This window comes from Eleutherodactylus coqui, chromosome 5, assembly GCF_035609145.1.
Source record: "Eleutherodactylus coqui strain aEleCoq1 chromosome 5, aEleCoq1.hap1, whole genome shotgun sequence".
Lineage (NCBI taxonomy): Eukaryota > Metazoa > Chordata > Amphibia > Anura > Eleutherodactylidae > Eleutherodactylus > Eleutherodactylus coqui.
In genome coordinates this window covers 24,917,555-24,933,392 of record NC_089841.1, presented here as the reverse complement: position 1 = coordinate 24,933,392, position 15,838 = coordinate 24,917,555, and the positions used below count along the sequence as shown (strand labels likewise).

Sequence of the window (15,838 nt, the reverse complement as noted above, 5' to 3'; positions counted from 1 at the left end):
AATACTATGATTAGATTGTGTGTGTGTCCTTTAAACTCCTCAGAGCTTAGAGTCATTACAACAGCAAAATACATTTGGGTTATATAAATCGATAGACATTTTATATCAAAATAATCAACATGTCTATCACAGAAGGGCCAATCTCGGCGTGGAGATACAGTCATTGACCAGGTTCTCGTTGGCCGCTGTGCTCTGAGTGTCATGACATTCGGAGAATCGAGGGGAATTCTTTCTTCCACCAAAGCACATCTTCCTTCTTCCAGGGTTCAGAAATGATATATTTGCTGGTTGATCTTCACGTTCAATGTGAAGGGGAAATTCCATCTATAATGGATATTAGCTCTTTGTAAAACCTGAGTGAGAGGACTCAGACTTCTTCTTTTAGCCAGAGTGATTGGGGCAATATCCGCATAGATCTGGATAGACCCCGGAAGCCCCAGGAGCACTGTCAGATTTTTTGCAGCTGCTGGTATCTGGTCGCTCATCTCGCCATAATGGAGTTTGAGGACAATGTTTCTTGGCAGATTTGGGTTGTTAAAGGGGTTGTCCCGCGCCGAAACGGGTTTTTCTTTTTTTTCGATAGTCCCCCCGTTCGGCGTGAGACAAACCCGATGCAGGAGTTTAAAAAAAAAACGTACAGTACTTACCCGAATCTCGGCGCTGCTGCGACTTCTTACTTACCTGAGTAAGATGGCCGCCGGGATCTTCACTCCGGGCTCTGTGCGCTCCATTGCCGATTCCAGCCTCCTGATTGGCTGGAATCGGCAAACGTGACGGGGCGTAGCTACGAGGAGCCGCTCTCCGGCACGAGCGGCCCCATTCAGAAGAGAGAAGACCGGACTGCGCAAGCGCGTCTAATCGGGCGATTAGACGCTGAAATTAGACGGCGCCATGGAGACGGGGACGCTAGCAACGGAACAGGTAAGTGAATAACTTCTGTATGGCTCATAATTAATGCACAATGTATATTACAAAGTGCATTAATATGGCCATACAGAAGTATATAACCCCACTTGCTTTCGCGGGACAACCCCTTGAAGTGTGGCCAGTGCACGGTGGATACGGATGATACGTAAGCTTTCTTAAGAGACTTGTGTTAGCAGCGCAGAGAACAAATTAGTTGCAGCTTCATGGATGTTAGTGATAGCCTCTGGCATACCTCTGATTCGGATATTGGCCCATCTACTTCAGTCTTCCAGATCCTCACATTTCAATTCTAAAGCTTCTATCCGCTCAGAGTAATCTTCGCCCCCAGCTCGTTCCTCATCCAGGGCGTCTACTATGTCATCTGTCTTGTGTTTCAGATCCGTAGTACGTTGTCCTAGATCATGTATCTGGCCGTTGATATCGCATAGTGTAGATTGTAATTCTGCTTTAAAGAGATGTTGAATACAAAGAAAAAGTGCCGTAACTGGAGATGAGTGACTATACTCACTAAGGGCAATTGCTCGAGCGAGCATGGCCCTTAGCGAGTATCTCCCCGCTCGAGAGAAAAGGTTCGGGTGTCGACGCGGGGGTGCGGTGAGTTGCGGCAGTCAGCAGGGAGGAGCGGGGGGGAAAGAGAGAGATCTCCCCTCCGTTCCTCCCCGCAGCTCCCTGATCGCCGCCGGCACCCGAACCTTGTCTCTCGAACGGGCAGGTACTCGCTAAGGGCAATGCTCGCTCGAGCAATTGCCCTTAGCGAGTATGCTCGCTCATCACTAGCCATAACGGAGTCTTCTGATGTTGATAGTGGGAGGACAGATTGGTCTCCTAGTGGTGAAGATGTTGGGTTGTCCATATGTGGAGTCTGAACCTGTGACCTCTCCAGTTCGGATGGGCTGGGTCGGGGGCTTGAGAATAGTTCTGGGAGTATGCTCTGGGATGTAAAAGGTCATAATTTATTCTGTTTGCTGTTTTTCTTTGTCTCAATGACGGACTTCAATCCGGCTCTCAATGAAATATCCAGGATGGGGGTGGAGCACAGGTCACGAGTGAAGAAGAAACATCGTGCCCGTGTATGTAGCCTTCCAGCTTAGTGGGGGTCCTAGTGGGTCTGCTGCATATAACTAGAAATAGGAAATTGAATTGGCCAGCAATATGGGGGCCTGAGCAGATTCCGCTGGTTTTGGTTCTTTTCAAAACACTTGATGCAAAAATCGCTGTGCATGAACTGTAGAATATATATGAGGTATAGGAGGGTGTGAGCTGGCCACTAGGTGCCATAAATACAGCACCAGAACCAAGGTCATAACATAATTACAACACCAAAATCAAGCTTGGTGATGTACATACATACAATACCAGAACCAAGCTTGGTATGTAAATACAGGAACCAAGCTGTGTACATGTAAACAGAACCAGGAACTGTATTTCCCCTTTATGACCAGTTTCAGACGAGCGCATTAAGGGCACAGTTTACAGATGTATAGCAGCCTGACAGCAGGTCTACAGAGCAGAGCTTGCCGCATGACCGGGAACTATGAAGTGCATAGGCTGCGAGTAGAAGCAGGGGCATACAAAGAACCCTGGGGGACCTAGAGCAAACCTCAGAATCCCCCTCCCCCCCACACTGGAATAAATTAAAAATTATGTAATATATTATTTTCTTCCTGTTTTCTTGCAGCCAAACTTACTTCTCCTCCCTCTTCCCATTAAGCTGCTGCTGCTGCAACCACTAGTTGACATTTCAGTGCCCCTCCCCCTCCCTTTACATCCAATAATATGCCCATTGTGGTCTTACTTTATGTAATATTGCCCCCTGCTATGGCCTCAATTAGTAATGTGACTCGCTCTAAGGCTTCAATCAATAATGTGACCCCCACTCTGTGGCCTCAGTTAGTATTGTGACCTCCTATGCTCCCAATCAGTGGCATAACTAGAGTCTTATGGGACTCAGAATAAACTTTAAACACCAAAAGGTATCAGCTCCATCATCCTCCAATGTCCCCCAAACAGACCCCATGTTCCATTGCCCCATTATCCTCCATTGTGCGCTCGCTCTCTCCGGCTCACAACGGGACCTCACTTCTTTCCCCCCTGTGCGGTCAGTCAAACTACAGTGAACGCTGGAGTCAGGGAGGGAGGTCACTCTGTCAGCCTATGAGAGAGCGGGACATGACAGTACCGTGAGTAAGACTGTCAGCACTAGTACTTGCAGGACTCCCCGTACCTTTGAGAGCAGCGGCAAACATGGTGACCGTAAACCTTGCCCTGGAAGAACATGCCTCCCTGCCCCGGTCTGATGTGACAGAATATCGCATTATTGAATGCACTAAGCTGTTTTACAGATGAGCAGTTCTATATTTGCTGCACACAATATAGATCCCCTACATTGATGGAAACCAGAATTATCTACTTTTAAGTCCCAATTCACATCTGTAGTTTTTGATGATTTGTTCTTCACTGACAATCACTTGGTCTTTAAGTGAGCTGCAAACCAAGTGACTTCGAAAGTTGAGCGATTCTCACTCACTTTCTCTGTCAGGATCCGTGTTTACATGGGCAGACAGTCATCTATAATGGCTCTCTTCAGTGATAGCTCTAGCAGCTGTCAGCCTGTGTAAAAGCACCCTTAGATGATGATGACCTTTTTCTACATGACTTGTTATTTGTATAGAAATGTTATAAAATATCAGTATCATTTTTAAAGTCTATAGTATTAAAGAATAATCAACTTTATTCTTGGCAGATGACGGTATCGGGAGCTCAGAGAGACATCTGATATCTGCAGATTGTAAAGCAGAGGATTGCGGTATCACACAAGAAACATATGAAGAACCTGCCATTATCCCAGATATCTCCTCAGCCCTTCACAGCAAAGATCCATCATCGGATCCTCTTATACAGGTCCCGTCTTCTGATTCATCACAGACCGATGAGCAGAATAGATGTCACAGGAGGGGAGAAGATCATGGAACTCACACAGGGGAGAAGACATATTCATGTTCAGAATGTGGGAAATGTTTTGCTCACAAAACACATTTCCTGCGACATCAAGAATTTCACACAGGAGAGAAGCCATTTTCTTGTTCAGAATGTGGGAAATGTTTTACATGGAAATCAAACCTTGTTAGACATCAGAGAACTCACAGAGTAGAGAAGCCATTTTCATGTTCAAAATGTGAGAAATGTTTTGCAGCAAAATCAGCCCTTGTTACACATAAAAGAATTCACACAGGAGAAAAGCCATTTTCTTGTTCAGAATGTGGGAAATGTTTTACAGAGAAATCAGCCGTTGTTACACATAAGAGAATTCACACAGGAGAAAAGCCATTTTCTTGTCCAGAATGTGGGAAATGTTTTATAAAAAAATCAGCCCTTGTTACACATAAAAGAATTCACACAGGAGAGAAGCCATTTCCTTGTTCAGAATGTGGGAAATGTTTTGCAGCGAAATCAGTCCTTGTTACACATAAGAGAATTCACACAGGAGAGAAGCCATTTCCTTGTTCAGAATGTGGGAAATGTTTTGCAGCGAAATCAGTCCTTGTTACACATAAGAGGATTCACACAGTAGAGAAGCCATTTTCTTGTTCAAAATGTGGGAAATGTTTTGCAGAGAAATCACATCTCTTGCAACATCAAAGAATTCACACAGGAGAAAAGCCATTTCCTTGTTCAGAATGTGGGAAATGTTTTGCAATGAAATCAGCCCTTGTTACACATCAAAGAATTCACACAGGAGAAAAGCCATTTTCTTGTTCAGAATGTGGGAAATGTTTTGCAACGCAATCAGCCCTTGTTAAACACCAGCGAACTCATACTGGACAGAAGCCATTTGGATGTTCAAAATGTGGGAAATGTTTTAGAGAGAAATCACATCTCTTGCAACATCAAAGAATTCACACAGGAGAAAAGCCATTTCCTTGTTCAGAATGTGGGAAATGTTTTACAGAGAAATCATATCTCTTGCAACATCAAAGAATTCACACAGGAGAGAAGCCATTTTCTTGTTCAGAATGTGGGAAATGTTTTACAATGAAAAAAGACCTTGTTAAACACCAGCGAACTCATACTGGAGAGAAGCCGTTTGGATGTTCAGAATGTGGGAAATGTTTTAGAGAGAAATTACATTTCTTGCGACATCAAAGAATTCACACAGGAGAAAAGCCATTTCCTTGTTCAGAATGTGGGAAATGTTTTGCAGCGAAATCAGTCCTTGTTACACATAAGAGAATTCACACAGGAGAGAAGCCATTTCCTTGTTCAGAATGTGGGAAATGTTTTGCAGCGAAATCAGTCCTTGTTACACATAAGAGAATTCACACAGGAGAGAAGCCATTTCCTTGTTCAGAATGTGGGAAATGTTTTGCAGCGAAATCAGTCCTTGTTACACATAAGAGGATTCACACAGGAGAAAAGCCATTTTTTTGTTCAGAATGTGGGAAATATTTTGCAGCAAAATCAGACCTTGGTAAACATAAGAGGATTCACACAGGAGAAAAGGCATTGTTTTGTTCAGAATGTGGGAAATATTTTGCAGCAAAATCAGACCTTGGTAAACACCAGAGAATTCACACAGGAGAGAAGCCATTTTCTTGTTCAGAATGTGGGAAATATTTTGCAGCAAAATCAGACCTTGGTAAACACCAGAGAATTCACACAGGAGAGAAGCCATTTTCTTGTTCAGAATGTGGGAAATATTTTGCAGCAAAATCAGACCTTGGTAAACACCAGAGAATTCACACAGGAGAGAAGCCATTTTCTTGTTCAGAATGTGGGAAATATTTTGCAGCAAAATCAGACCTTGGTAAACACCAGAGAATTCACACAGGAGAGAAGCCATTTTCTTGTTCAGAATGTGGGAAATATTTTGCAGCAAAATCAAACCTTGTTAAACACCAGAGAATTCACACAGGAGAGAAGCCATTTTCTTGTTCAGAATGTGGGAAATGTTTTACTCACAAATCATGTTTACTGCGACATCAAAAAACTCACACAGGAGGGAAGACATCTTTTTAAGCCTGTTTTGTCAAACCATACAAAAAAATGTAAAAAAAAAAGTAGTCACATGTCATACAAGAAAAGGGGAGTAATTTAGTGATGAATAAGAAATGTATGTATTTACCGATGAAGAGCTGTTAGTCAGAAACAAATATAATCCACCTTTATTATCAGCCGTGTACATAGAATATTTCACACTGATACATATAACTGCGTCTCTAAACTTGTTTCTAACTGTTGATAAAAGTTTACTTGTGTAACTTACATGTTTGTATTTGGGCCGATCTTTCTTCTTCCTTTAGATGATGTTTCCACCAATGAGCCCAGCAAGGGCGTCTCCCCTCCATCTCATCACTATAGGGTCATATACTAGGAAGAGTCGCACACAGTAATATACAGCTGTGATCACATGGGAAAGGTTCTACAACTTCAGGGTAACATATCAGACTTTATTTATACAGGACTATACAACTAGGGGCGCACAGCCTGATAAAACAAATGATTTAACTAAAACAGGCAGTATTGATGCATTTCAGGGACACAGCCCCTTCCGCCGAAACAGTTGGGTAAAGTACAATAATTAGGATAGGAGAGTAAATAGAGTAAAAGAAATGGGAGAAAGGAAAAGAGATGCACAAAAAAGTACAAATTATCAGTGGAGAGTAAAAGTATCAAAGTATCGAACAGATTATGTGCTCGGGGGTTCGTGAAGAATCGCTGTATCTGTTAGTTTATATAGTTAGTGTGATTTAGTAAGCAGACTAGTATTATGTATGGATCATAAATAGAGGAAGGAGGGTTTGTTAAGAGTAACAGTACGTAACCTAAGTTCACTCTACTCCAATATAATTGATAACTACATAAATAGTCCAGACAATCTGAATACAGAACTGACTAAAATAATAATAACAATGGCAAGAAAAACGATATAAGTACTGTTATAGAAATTCATCAGATTAGATAGAGTTAAAATAAGAGTCATAGATGACCACACACCTTAGAAGTAACCAGATGAGACTGAGTATTCTGATTTTGACAAAGGGATATCAGCTCTTTCCATGAACTGCCTCCTTATCATTTTTTATAGATGGGTAAAAGAAAGTGGTACGATATGCATAGACATAGGTTGTCTCACAAGTATGACAAAATCATGACAAAATGGACCGACAGCATGGGTGACTCCCTGGAACCCACCGGCGGTATAAAAATATATCCTATTGCAGTGCCCTGCACAGTTGAGCTAACGTCACATTAAATACAGTTGGGCTTTGGCCCACACTGCATGCCCCATTCAGACTGGGGTATTTTATGAGTAGACACAGGCAGGTACAACTCCCTAATGTTAAGTCTGTGTGGACCGACAGCATGGGTGGCTCCCTGAAACCCACCGGCGGTATAAAAATATATCCCATTGCAGTGCCCTGGACAGCAGAGCTAACGTCTGATTAAATACAGGTGGGCTTCGGCCCAAACTGCATGCCCCAGTCAGACTCGAGTTTTTAATAAGTATACACAGGCAGGTAGATCTCGATAATGTGAAGTCCGTGTGGACCGACAGCATGGGTGGGTCCCAGGAAGCCACCGGCGGTACATAAGTAAATCCCATTGCATTGCCCTGCACAGCTGAGGTAACGTCAGATAAAATACAGGTGGGCTTTGGCCCACACTACATGCCCCAGTCAGACTGGGGTTTTAATACATAGACACAGGCAGGAACAACTCCCCTAATGTGAAGTCCCTGTAAACCCACAGCATGGGTGGCTCCCTGAAACCCACCAGCAGTACATAAATAAATCCCATTGCAGTGCCCTGAACAGCAGAGCTAACGTCAGATTAAATACAGGTGGGCTTCGGGCCACACTGCATGCCCCAGTCAGACTGGGTTATTTTATGAGTAGACACAGGCAGGTATAACTCCCTAATGTGAAGTCCGTGTGGACCGTAAGCATGGGTGGGTCCCAGGAAGCCACCAGTGGTACATAAATAAATCCCATTGCAGTGCCCTGCACAACTGAGCTAACGTCAGATAAAATACAGGTGAGCTTCGGTCCACACTGCATGCCCCAGTCAGACTGGGTTTTTTTTATAAGTAGACACAGGTAGGTACAACTCCCCTATGTGACGTCCCTGTGGACTCACAGCAGGATTGGCTCCCTGGAACCCACCGGCGGTACATAAATAAATCCCATTGCAGTGCCCTGGACAGCAGAGCTAACATCAGATAAAATATAGTTGGGCTTCGGCCCACACTGCATGCCCCAGTCAGACTGGGGTTTTTAGAAGTAGACACAGGTAGGTACACCTCCCCTATGTGAAGTCCCTGTGGACCCACAGCAGGGGTGGCTCCCTGGAACCCACCGGCGGTACATAAATGAATCCCATTGCAGTGCCCTGGACAGCAGAGCTAACATCAGATATATTGCAGGTGGGCTTCGGCCCACACTGCATGCCCCAGTCAGACTCGAGTTTTTTATACGTATGCACAGGCAGGTACATCTCCCTAATGTGAAGTCCGTGTGGACTGACAGCATGGGTGGGTCCCAGGAAGCCACAGGCTGTACATAAATAAATCCCATTGCATTGCCCTGCCCAGCTGAGGTAATGTCAGATAAAATACAGGTGGGCTTCGGCCCACACTGCATGCCCCAGTCAGACCGGGGTTTTTAATACATAGACACAAGCAGGTACAACTCCCTAATGTGAAGTCCGTGTGGACCGACAGCATGGGTGGGCCCAGGAAGCCACCGGCTGTACATAAATAAATCCCATTGCAGTGCCCTGCACAACTGAGCTAACGTCAGATAAAATACAGGTGGGCTTCGGCCCACACTGCATGCCCCAGTCAGACTGGGGTTTTTTATAAGTAGACACAGGTAGGTACAACTCCCTAATGTGAAGTCCCTGTGGACCCACAGCAGGGTTGGCTCCCTGGAACCCACCGGCGGTACATAAATAAATCCCATTGCAGTGCCCTGGACAGCAGAGCTAACGTCTGATTAAATACAGGTGGGCTTCGGCCCAAACTGCATGCCCCAGTCGGACTCGAGTTTTTTATAAGTATACACAGGCAGGTAGATCTCGATAATGTGAAGTACATGTGGACCGACAGCATGGGTGGGTCCCAGGAAGCCACCGGCGGTACATAAATAAATCTCATTGCATTGCCCTGCACAGCTGAGGTAACGTCAGATAAAATACAGGTGGGCTTTGGCCCACACTGCATGCCCCAGTCATACCGGGGTTTTTAATACATAGACACAGGCAGGTACAACTCCCTAATGTGAAGTCCGTGTGGACCGACAGCATGGGTGGCTCCCTGGAACCCACCGGCGGTACATAAATATATCCCATTGCAGTGCCCTGGACACCAGAGCTAACATCTGATTACATACAGGTGGGCTTCGGCCAAGAATGTTTTCATTCTTGGAGGAGGAGGAGGGGGATGTTTTTGAGGCAGTACGTGTCGTGTCCCCGTGTCCGTGGTTATATGCATCTTACCAGTAATCGCGTTGGTGGGATAGTGCTCGCGACTGTGGACCTATTAGCGCGATTTTATTTTGTTGGTTTTCGGAATGTGGCCAGGATTAAGTGGGCCGTGGTGGGGGGCTTTCTTATTGTGTCGTTTAAGGTGAAATTCTTGGACTGCCGCCAGATGGACCACTGCGAAAGCATTTGCCAAGAATGTTTTCATTGTTGGAGGAGGAGGAGGGGGATGTTTTTGAGACAGTACGTGTCCTGTCCCCATGTCCGTGGTTATATGCACCTTCCCAGTGACCACAACGCTGAAAAGTTGTCGCGCCTGGGGACCTAGTGGTGCGGCCTCGCCACGATCATGTCTTTGGGAAGCCTCCGTTTCCACAACCCTGTAACATAGCAGTAGCAGCAGTATAGGCAGAGCCGAGAATTAGTAACATTTCAGTGGTAAGAGTATGGACAGACCCCTGTAACATTTCATTCGCAGCAGTGAGGACAGACCCCACTAACATTTCATTTGCAGCAGTATACACAGACCCCAGTCACATTTCAGTAGTATAAGTATAGACAGACCCCAGTAACATTTCAGTTCCAGCAGTGTAGACAGACCCCAGTAACATTTCAGTTCCAGCAGTATTAACAGACCCCAGTAACATTTCAGTAGTATCAGTTGCGACATGCCCCAGTCACATTTCAGTTCCAGCAGTGCAGACAGACCCCAGTAACATTAACGTAAAAGCAGTATGGGCAAAGCAGCAGATTCACATTTCCCTTGCAGCAGTGTAGGGAGAGCACAGCATTTGTAACATTTCAGTAGTAGCAGTATAGTCAGACCCCAGTAACAGTTACATAGAAGCAGTATGGGCAAAGCAGCAGATAAACATTTTCCTGGCAGCAGTGTAGGGAGAGCATAGTATTTGTAACATTTCAGTAGTAGCAGTATAGTCAGACTCCAGTCCCTCTTTCCCGGGATCCCTGACACTAGTGCAGCATAGGGACCGTCGCCCAGTTGTCACCCTGGAGGGCAATTAGGTAGGGATACGGGAGAGGGTTGGCATAGGGAGTCACTGTCCTTCTGCCCTGGCCAACCCTAACACTGACAAATTCAGTGCTGTCATTAATAGCGTTCCCCAGATTCACTAATACTCTGAAAAGAAATGCTATTCCTGTCATTTTGTCCTTACTGAGCAGTCTAGGGAAAAGGGGTGTGGATTTCTTCACCGGCTTGAGATAGAGACCACCTAATGTGGACCCCCCTTTTTTGCAGACTGAACTGGAACCTCTCAGCACACTGTCCCTGCTCTGCCTGTGTTACCTTTTTACAGTGAGATTGGTAAATCTAGGTCTGCCTTTCAGCAATTTTCATTGCAGTAGGAGTGGTCAGGAATACCTGGTAAAGTCCTTCCCACTTAGGAGTCTTCCAGTTCCTTTTCTTTATCACTTTGATAAGGACTAGAGATGAGTGAGCATGCTCGGTAAGGGCAGTTACTCAAGAGAGCAACGCTATTTTCAAGTAACTACATGCTCATCTGAGAAAATTCGGAGGGGCCGCGGGTGGCAGGGGGCGTTAGGGGGGGGGAGAGTGAAATAGATCTCTCTCTCTCTGCCATTCCTCGCTCCCCTCCGCAACCCCCTGCTCACCCCCGCGCACACCCCGTCCTGAATTTTCTCAGACAAGTATGCAGTTATTCCAAAATAGCGTTGCTCTCTCTCGTAACTGCCCTTACCGAGCATGCTCGCTCGTCTCTAATAAGGACCAAATCACCTGGTATTGTTTCCCTTAGTAATGCTTTAGCCACTGTCGGTGCATCTGACTGACCAGTGGGAAACACTTCTATCCACTTGGCTAAAGCATGTATAATAACTGGACAATATTTTTACCTTCACATTAGTTTAATTCAATATAATTCATACAAATATTTAGATACATAGTAGATACTGAGGTGTTGGAAAATACCCCTTTTTAGTAATTTGAGAAGCCATCTGTAGCGAATACCTTAGATACGAGTGCAACCATATCCCTTCTGTTGAGACATGGCAGAGGCCATGGCTCAATACTGCTACATAACTAAATAGTGATCTTTTTACCCTGTGCCCACTTGCAGGCCCCTGTCAGAGCTACCAGTTCTGCTGCCTGTGCAGAGTAGTGCCTTGGCAAGGACCCAGCTATTATGGTCTCTTCTAGCGTAACCACAGCATGCAACGGCATTGGTGCCATCGAAGTTCTTCCTGGACGACCGATCTACAAATAGTGTATACAGCATCTACAAGAGGGATATCCTGTAGATCTGGTCTGGGTAACATCTTATGTGCCATCTCTCCTAGACAGTTGTATGGAGTACCATCTGAAGACATAGGCAGTAAGGTGGATGGATGGCGTGTAGTACATCTCTAATTGTCAGGTGTGGCTGTGAGAGCAGTAGTGTAATGCAGGAGAGATGTCTGGAAGGACTAAGATATGAGTATAATTAACTGCATGCAGTACTTTCAGTGTGAGTGGGGGAACAGCACTATAGTGGCAGAAGGTCGGACTGCTTCAGCTGCCGCTACCGCTTGTACGCAGGGTGGGAATGCTCAGCCCACTGGATCTAGTCTGGAAGAGTAGTATGCCAGCGGTCGGTTTCCCACAGTGTTCCTGAGTTAACATAGAGTTCATATATCCTTCCCTTGAGTCAACAGTTTAAACAAAGGGCTTGTTGTAGTTCGGCAGCCCCCAAGACTGATGTGCCCACCAGAGTCTGTTTTAACCTGACAAAGACTTCCTTAGAGGGCCAATCCCACTAGATCCTGTCAGCTGCAGCCAGAGGTTCATCATAGATGAGTCTGGTAAGAAGCGCTGTCAGAGATGCATAATTTGGGATCCAGGCTCTGCAGAAGTTTGCCATTCCCAAAAAGGACATCATTTGTTTGTGGTTTTGGAACCTCCAGAATTGCTTGCTTCCTAATGTCGTCTAAATGCCTACCTTCATCTAACAGGTTATACCCCAAATATTTAACCATTTGTGGCAGTATTGGAGTTTCTTTCTGTTTGCTTTATAGCCTTGCTCATAGAGAAACCTCAAGAGTGTGATTGTGTTCTCCCTACAATTTTCCTCACTGCCTGCTGCCAGCAGGATGTCATCCACATACAGTAGTATGTAGACTACCTCTAGGGCAGTGATGGCAAACCTTTTAGAGACCAAGTGCCTAAACTGCAACCCAAAACCCACTTATTTATCGCAAAGTGCCAAGATGTCAGGGGGTGGAGCTTATCACGATGTATGATTTTACTTCCGTCATTCCAAAAAAGACAGGGGCACTTAAAATAGACAGTGTGCAGATTTTGACTGCTTTTTGGATGCGGAAATACTGCAGAATGTCCTCAGCGGAAATTTCTGTGGAAAATTCTGCAGCATTTCCACATCCAAAAAGCTGTCAAAATCTGCACACTGTCTATTTTGAAACAGCCCTGCACATTTCCACCACATGTAAACATGGGGCCGCTGTGGGGTGTCACTATGATGCTGGGGGCCTAGTGGCCCCAGCGGTAATAGTGACCCCCTAGCGGTAATGGTGACACTCCACAGCGGCCCCCCAGTAGTAATGGTGACACTCCACAGTGGCCCCAGTATCATAGTGCCACCCCACAGCGGCCTCCAGTATCACAGTGACATCCCCACAGCGGTACCCAGTATCATAGTGACACCCACAGCAGCCCCCAGTCTAATAGTGACATCCCACAGCCACCCGCAGTATCATAGTGACACCCCACAGCCACCCGCAGTATCATAGTGACATCCCCTCAGCGGCTCCCAGTATAATAGTGACATCCCACAGCTGCCCCCAGTCTAATAGTGACATCCCACAGCGGCCCCCAGTATAACAGTAACATTCCACAGAGACCCTCAGTGTCATAGTGACATTCCACAGCGGCCCCCAGTGTCATAGTGACATCCCACAGTGGCCCCCACTGTGGGATGTCACTTCTGCTCAGCGTTGCTGCTCGGCGATGATCCTGGTGCACACTATGACGTCAGTGTGCTGGTGGACGCTTCTTCCCCTGCTCTCACCGAACCAAGTAGATGTCATGAGAGGAAATTCCCGGCTGCACACTGATGTCACAGTGTGGCTGGTATCAGCGCCGTTAGCAGCGCAGTGAGTGAATACCCAAACTAGAAGAGTGGAGGAGGTGGCAGCATAAAATGATGCAGAAAATTATGTCATACAAAGGAACATGTTTATTGCGTCCAAGTTAAGATAGGCAATGTTTCTACCTATAATTAGGTCTTTTTCAAGCCAAATAACATAAGGATCAGGATATGCAGTCCATGTTGACCTGTATCCTGTTATCATGTACACACGAGAATAAACAGACCGATTAGATATATAAATTATAGCACTTTATTAGCATGATAAGTGTGTCCTTCTAACAAAGGATGGGTATATTTCCTTATTATACATGGATGGTAACGAATAGATCAATTTAATATGCAAATAAATGTGTAAACAAAGTCATCTATTAGTATGACAAATGTAGTCCATCTTATCACATGACCTCTTATACTGGTCATGTGAGCATCTGGTGAACAACTACCATACAAATATACCTAGCGCGTCATCATACTGTGCCTTGACGCTTCTGATCCCACGAATGCATGCAACCCGAATCATGTGACGCTACAGAGCGCGGCGATGTCACTACGCAATCAAGCGACACCGCACTCATTCTGTTATACTGTGACTAACTCGCGGTGTCGCCATGACGTTACTAACGTGGTGACGTCATGACGTTGCCCAGCACTACGATACCTAACTTCACCGCGCCCATACTGTTGTCCGGCGGCCGAGGCGTGCTGACGTCACTATGGTACGCCACGTCGTGACGTTGCAGCGGCACGGCGCAGCCAACGCCTTCCTCCTCACCTATCGGCGGCCTGTTTTGCTAGTACAGCCCCTTATGGGAGGCCCAATGGTGATAGCGTACTTTCGACATTTAACATTTAATCCGCGGATCAGGGCCTTTTTAATGAGATTGGTAAGCAATATGGGTAATCCTATGATAGAAGCCACTAGCCTAGAACATACTAATGCTCAATATCTCTCCATAAAGATCGCTATAATACCATGGACAACAAAGAGTCAACCAACCTTCCCCCCTCCCTGAGTTCACATGATTGGCTGAACGGCATGACATACCCACTTATGGAGGAGCAAAGCTTGCTTTATAAGGACAGACATCAAACCAGTGCACAGATAGCCCTGACCTACCACCAAGGCCAGAGGCGCTGCTACTTTTACTCCAGACTAGGTACTAGGCAGCCTTAGACATAGACAGCCTTGTAAACAGGCAGCCTTAGAAACAGGCAGTCTTAGCAATAGTAACATTAGTGATACCAACACGTATATCATAGTACTGGTTCACTAATTCAAACATGAAAGATCGCAAATAGGGCCTTTCATGACTCTCTAAGTAACTGACCGAGTATACATCTCTATAAAATTTCTGGATTGGTATCCTATAGGATACTGCCTACACATGGCAGGTTATCCTTCATTTGAAGTATACCAGTCTTATGCTAAGAGCGAGCCAATAAAATACTATTGACTGGGGTGATTTGTACATTACTATACCATCTTTGGTTCAAATTGAACTCGGAAATAGTAAATTACATCCGACTGTACTAACTCAACTATCTCCTGATGACCCGCTTTCACTAGTGGAGAAACGCGTTGAGAGAGACTATAAGAGATTACATAGTACTTAGGAAAGAGCGCGATACTGCTCAAACTTTAATCACAAGAAATTACAAAGTACCACATGCTGAGTCTATTGACTGTTATACAGTTTCTAATTGTCTTTGGAAGGAACAGGTGTGTGCCCACTGATCACTTTAATGGGCTCATATCCTCCCCTCTTTCCGAATAAAAAATATAAGAGACTATGAGTACTTAGACAGCGGTAATAGAATACGTATCAGTACAACTATACATTGTCTGCTCTTTAATACCTACTCACAGTCTCTCATATACCATTCTCTTTACGACTAAACGGATAAGTGAAATAATCTTCATGTAAGACTGATCCTTATTGTCAAACATACTAAGTGATACAGGATTGAGCTGATTCAGCCTATCGGAATATCCTGACACAAGTTCAAAATTTCTAGTATGGGAATGGGACTTTAAGAAAGGAATTGATCTATCCTTATCCGAGTTCTTATCAATTTTTGACAACTTATACCACTTTGCTCTATAACCTATTGGTATATGTTGTTCCCTCCTGACAACTTTTGAAGAAGAGGGAACTAATATAGAATGCAAGTGGTAATAAGTCTCCAATGAGACTTGGATACCTCTGAGAATTCAGGGTTTTTTGTGTAAGTGCCCTGTGTCTGTTTAACACGTTTTTATGTATAACTAATAAAAAGATATTATTTTAATTTTGTCTAAACTGTGAAGG

The 15,838-nt window shown here is 44.9% G+C and overlaps 2 protein-coding genes across 2 annotated transcripts in view; both read left to right on the top strand.

The window, feature by feature from the left end:
- The window catches only part of LOC136627327 (zinc finger protein 585A-like), a 55,595-nt gene extending 49,406 nt beyond the window's left edge, over positions 1–6,189 (top strand). The window contains exon 9 of the mRNA XM_066602342.1: positions 3,671–6,189. Within this exon, the coding sequence (XP_066458439.1) occupies positions 3,671–5,943 (2,273 nt within the window). The 3' untranslated portion in view covers positions 5,944–6,189. The remainder of the gene's footprint in view (positions 1–3,670) is intronic.
- LOC136627323 (zinc finger protein 585A-like) overlaps positions 1–15,838 on the top strand; it is a 194,404-nt gene that overhangs the window by 117,441 nt on the left and 61,125 nt on the right. The gene's annotated exons all lie outside the window — the stretch shown is intronic.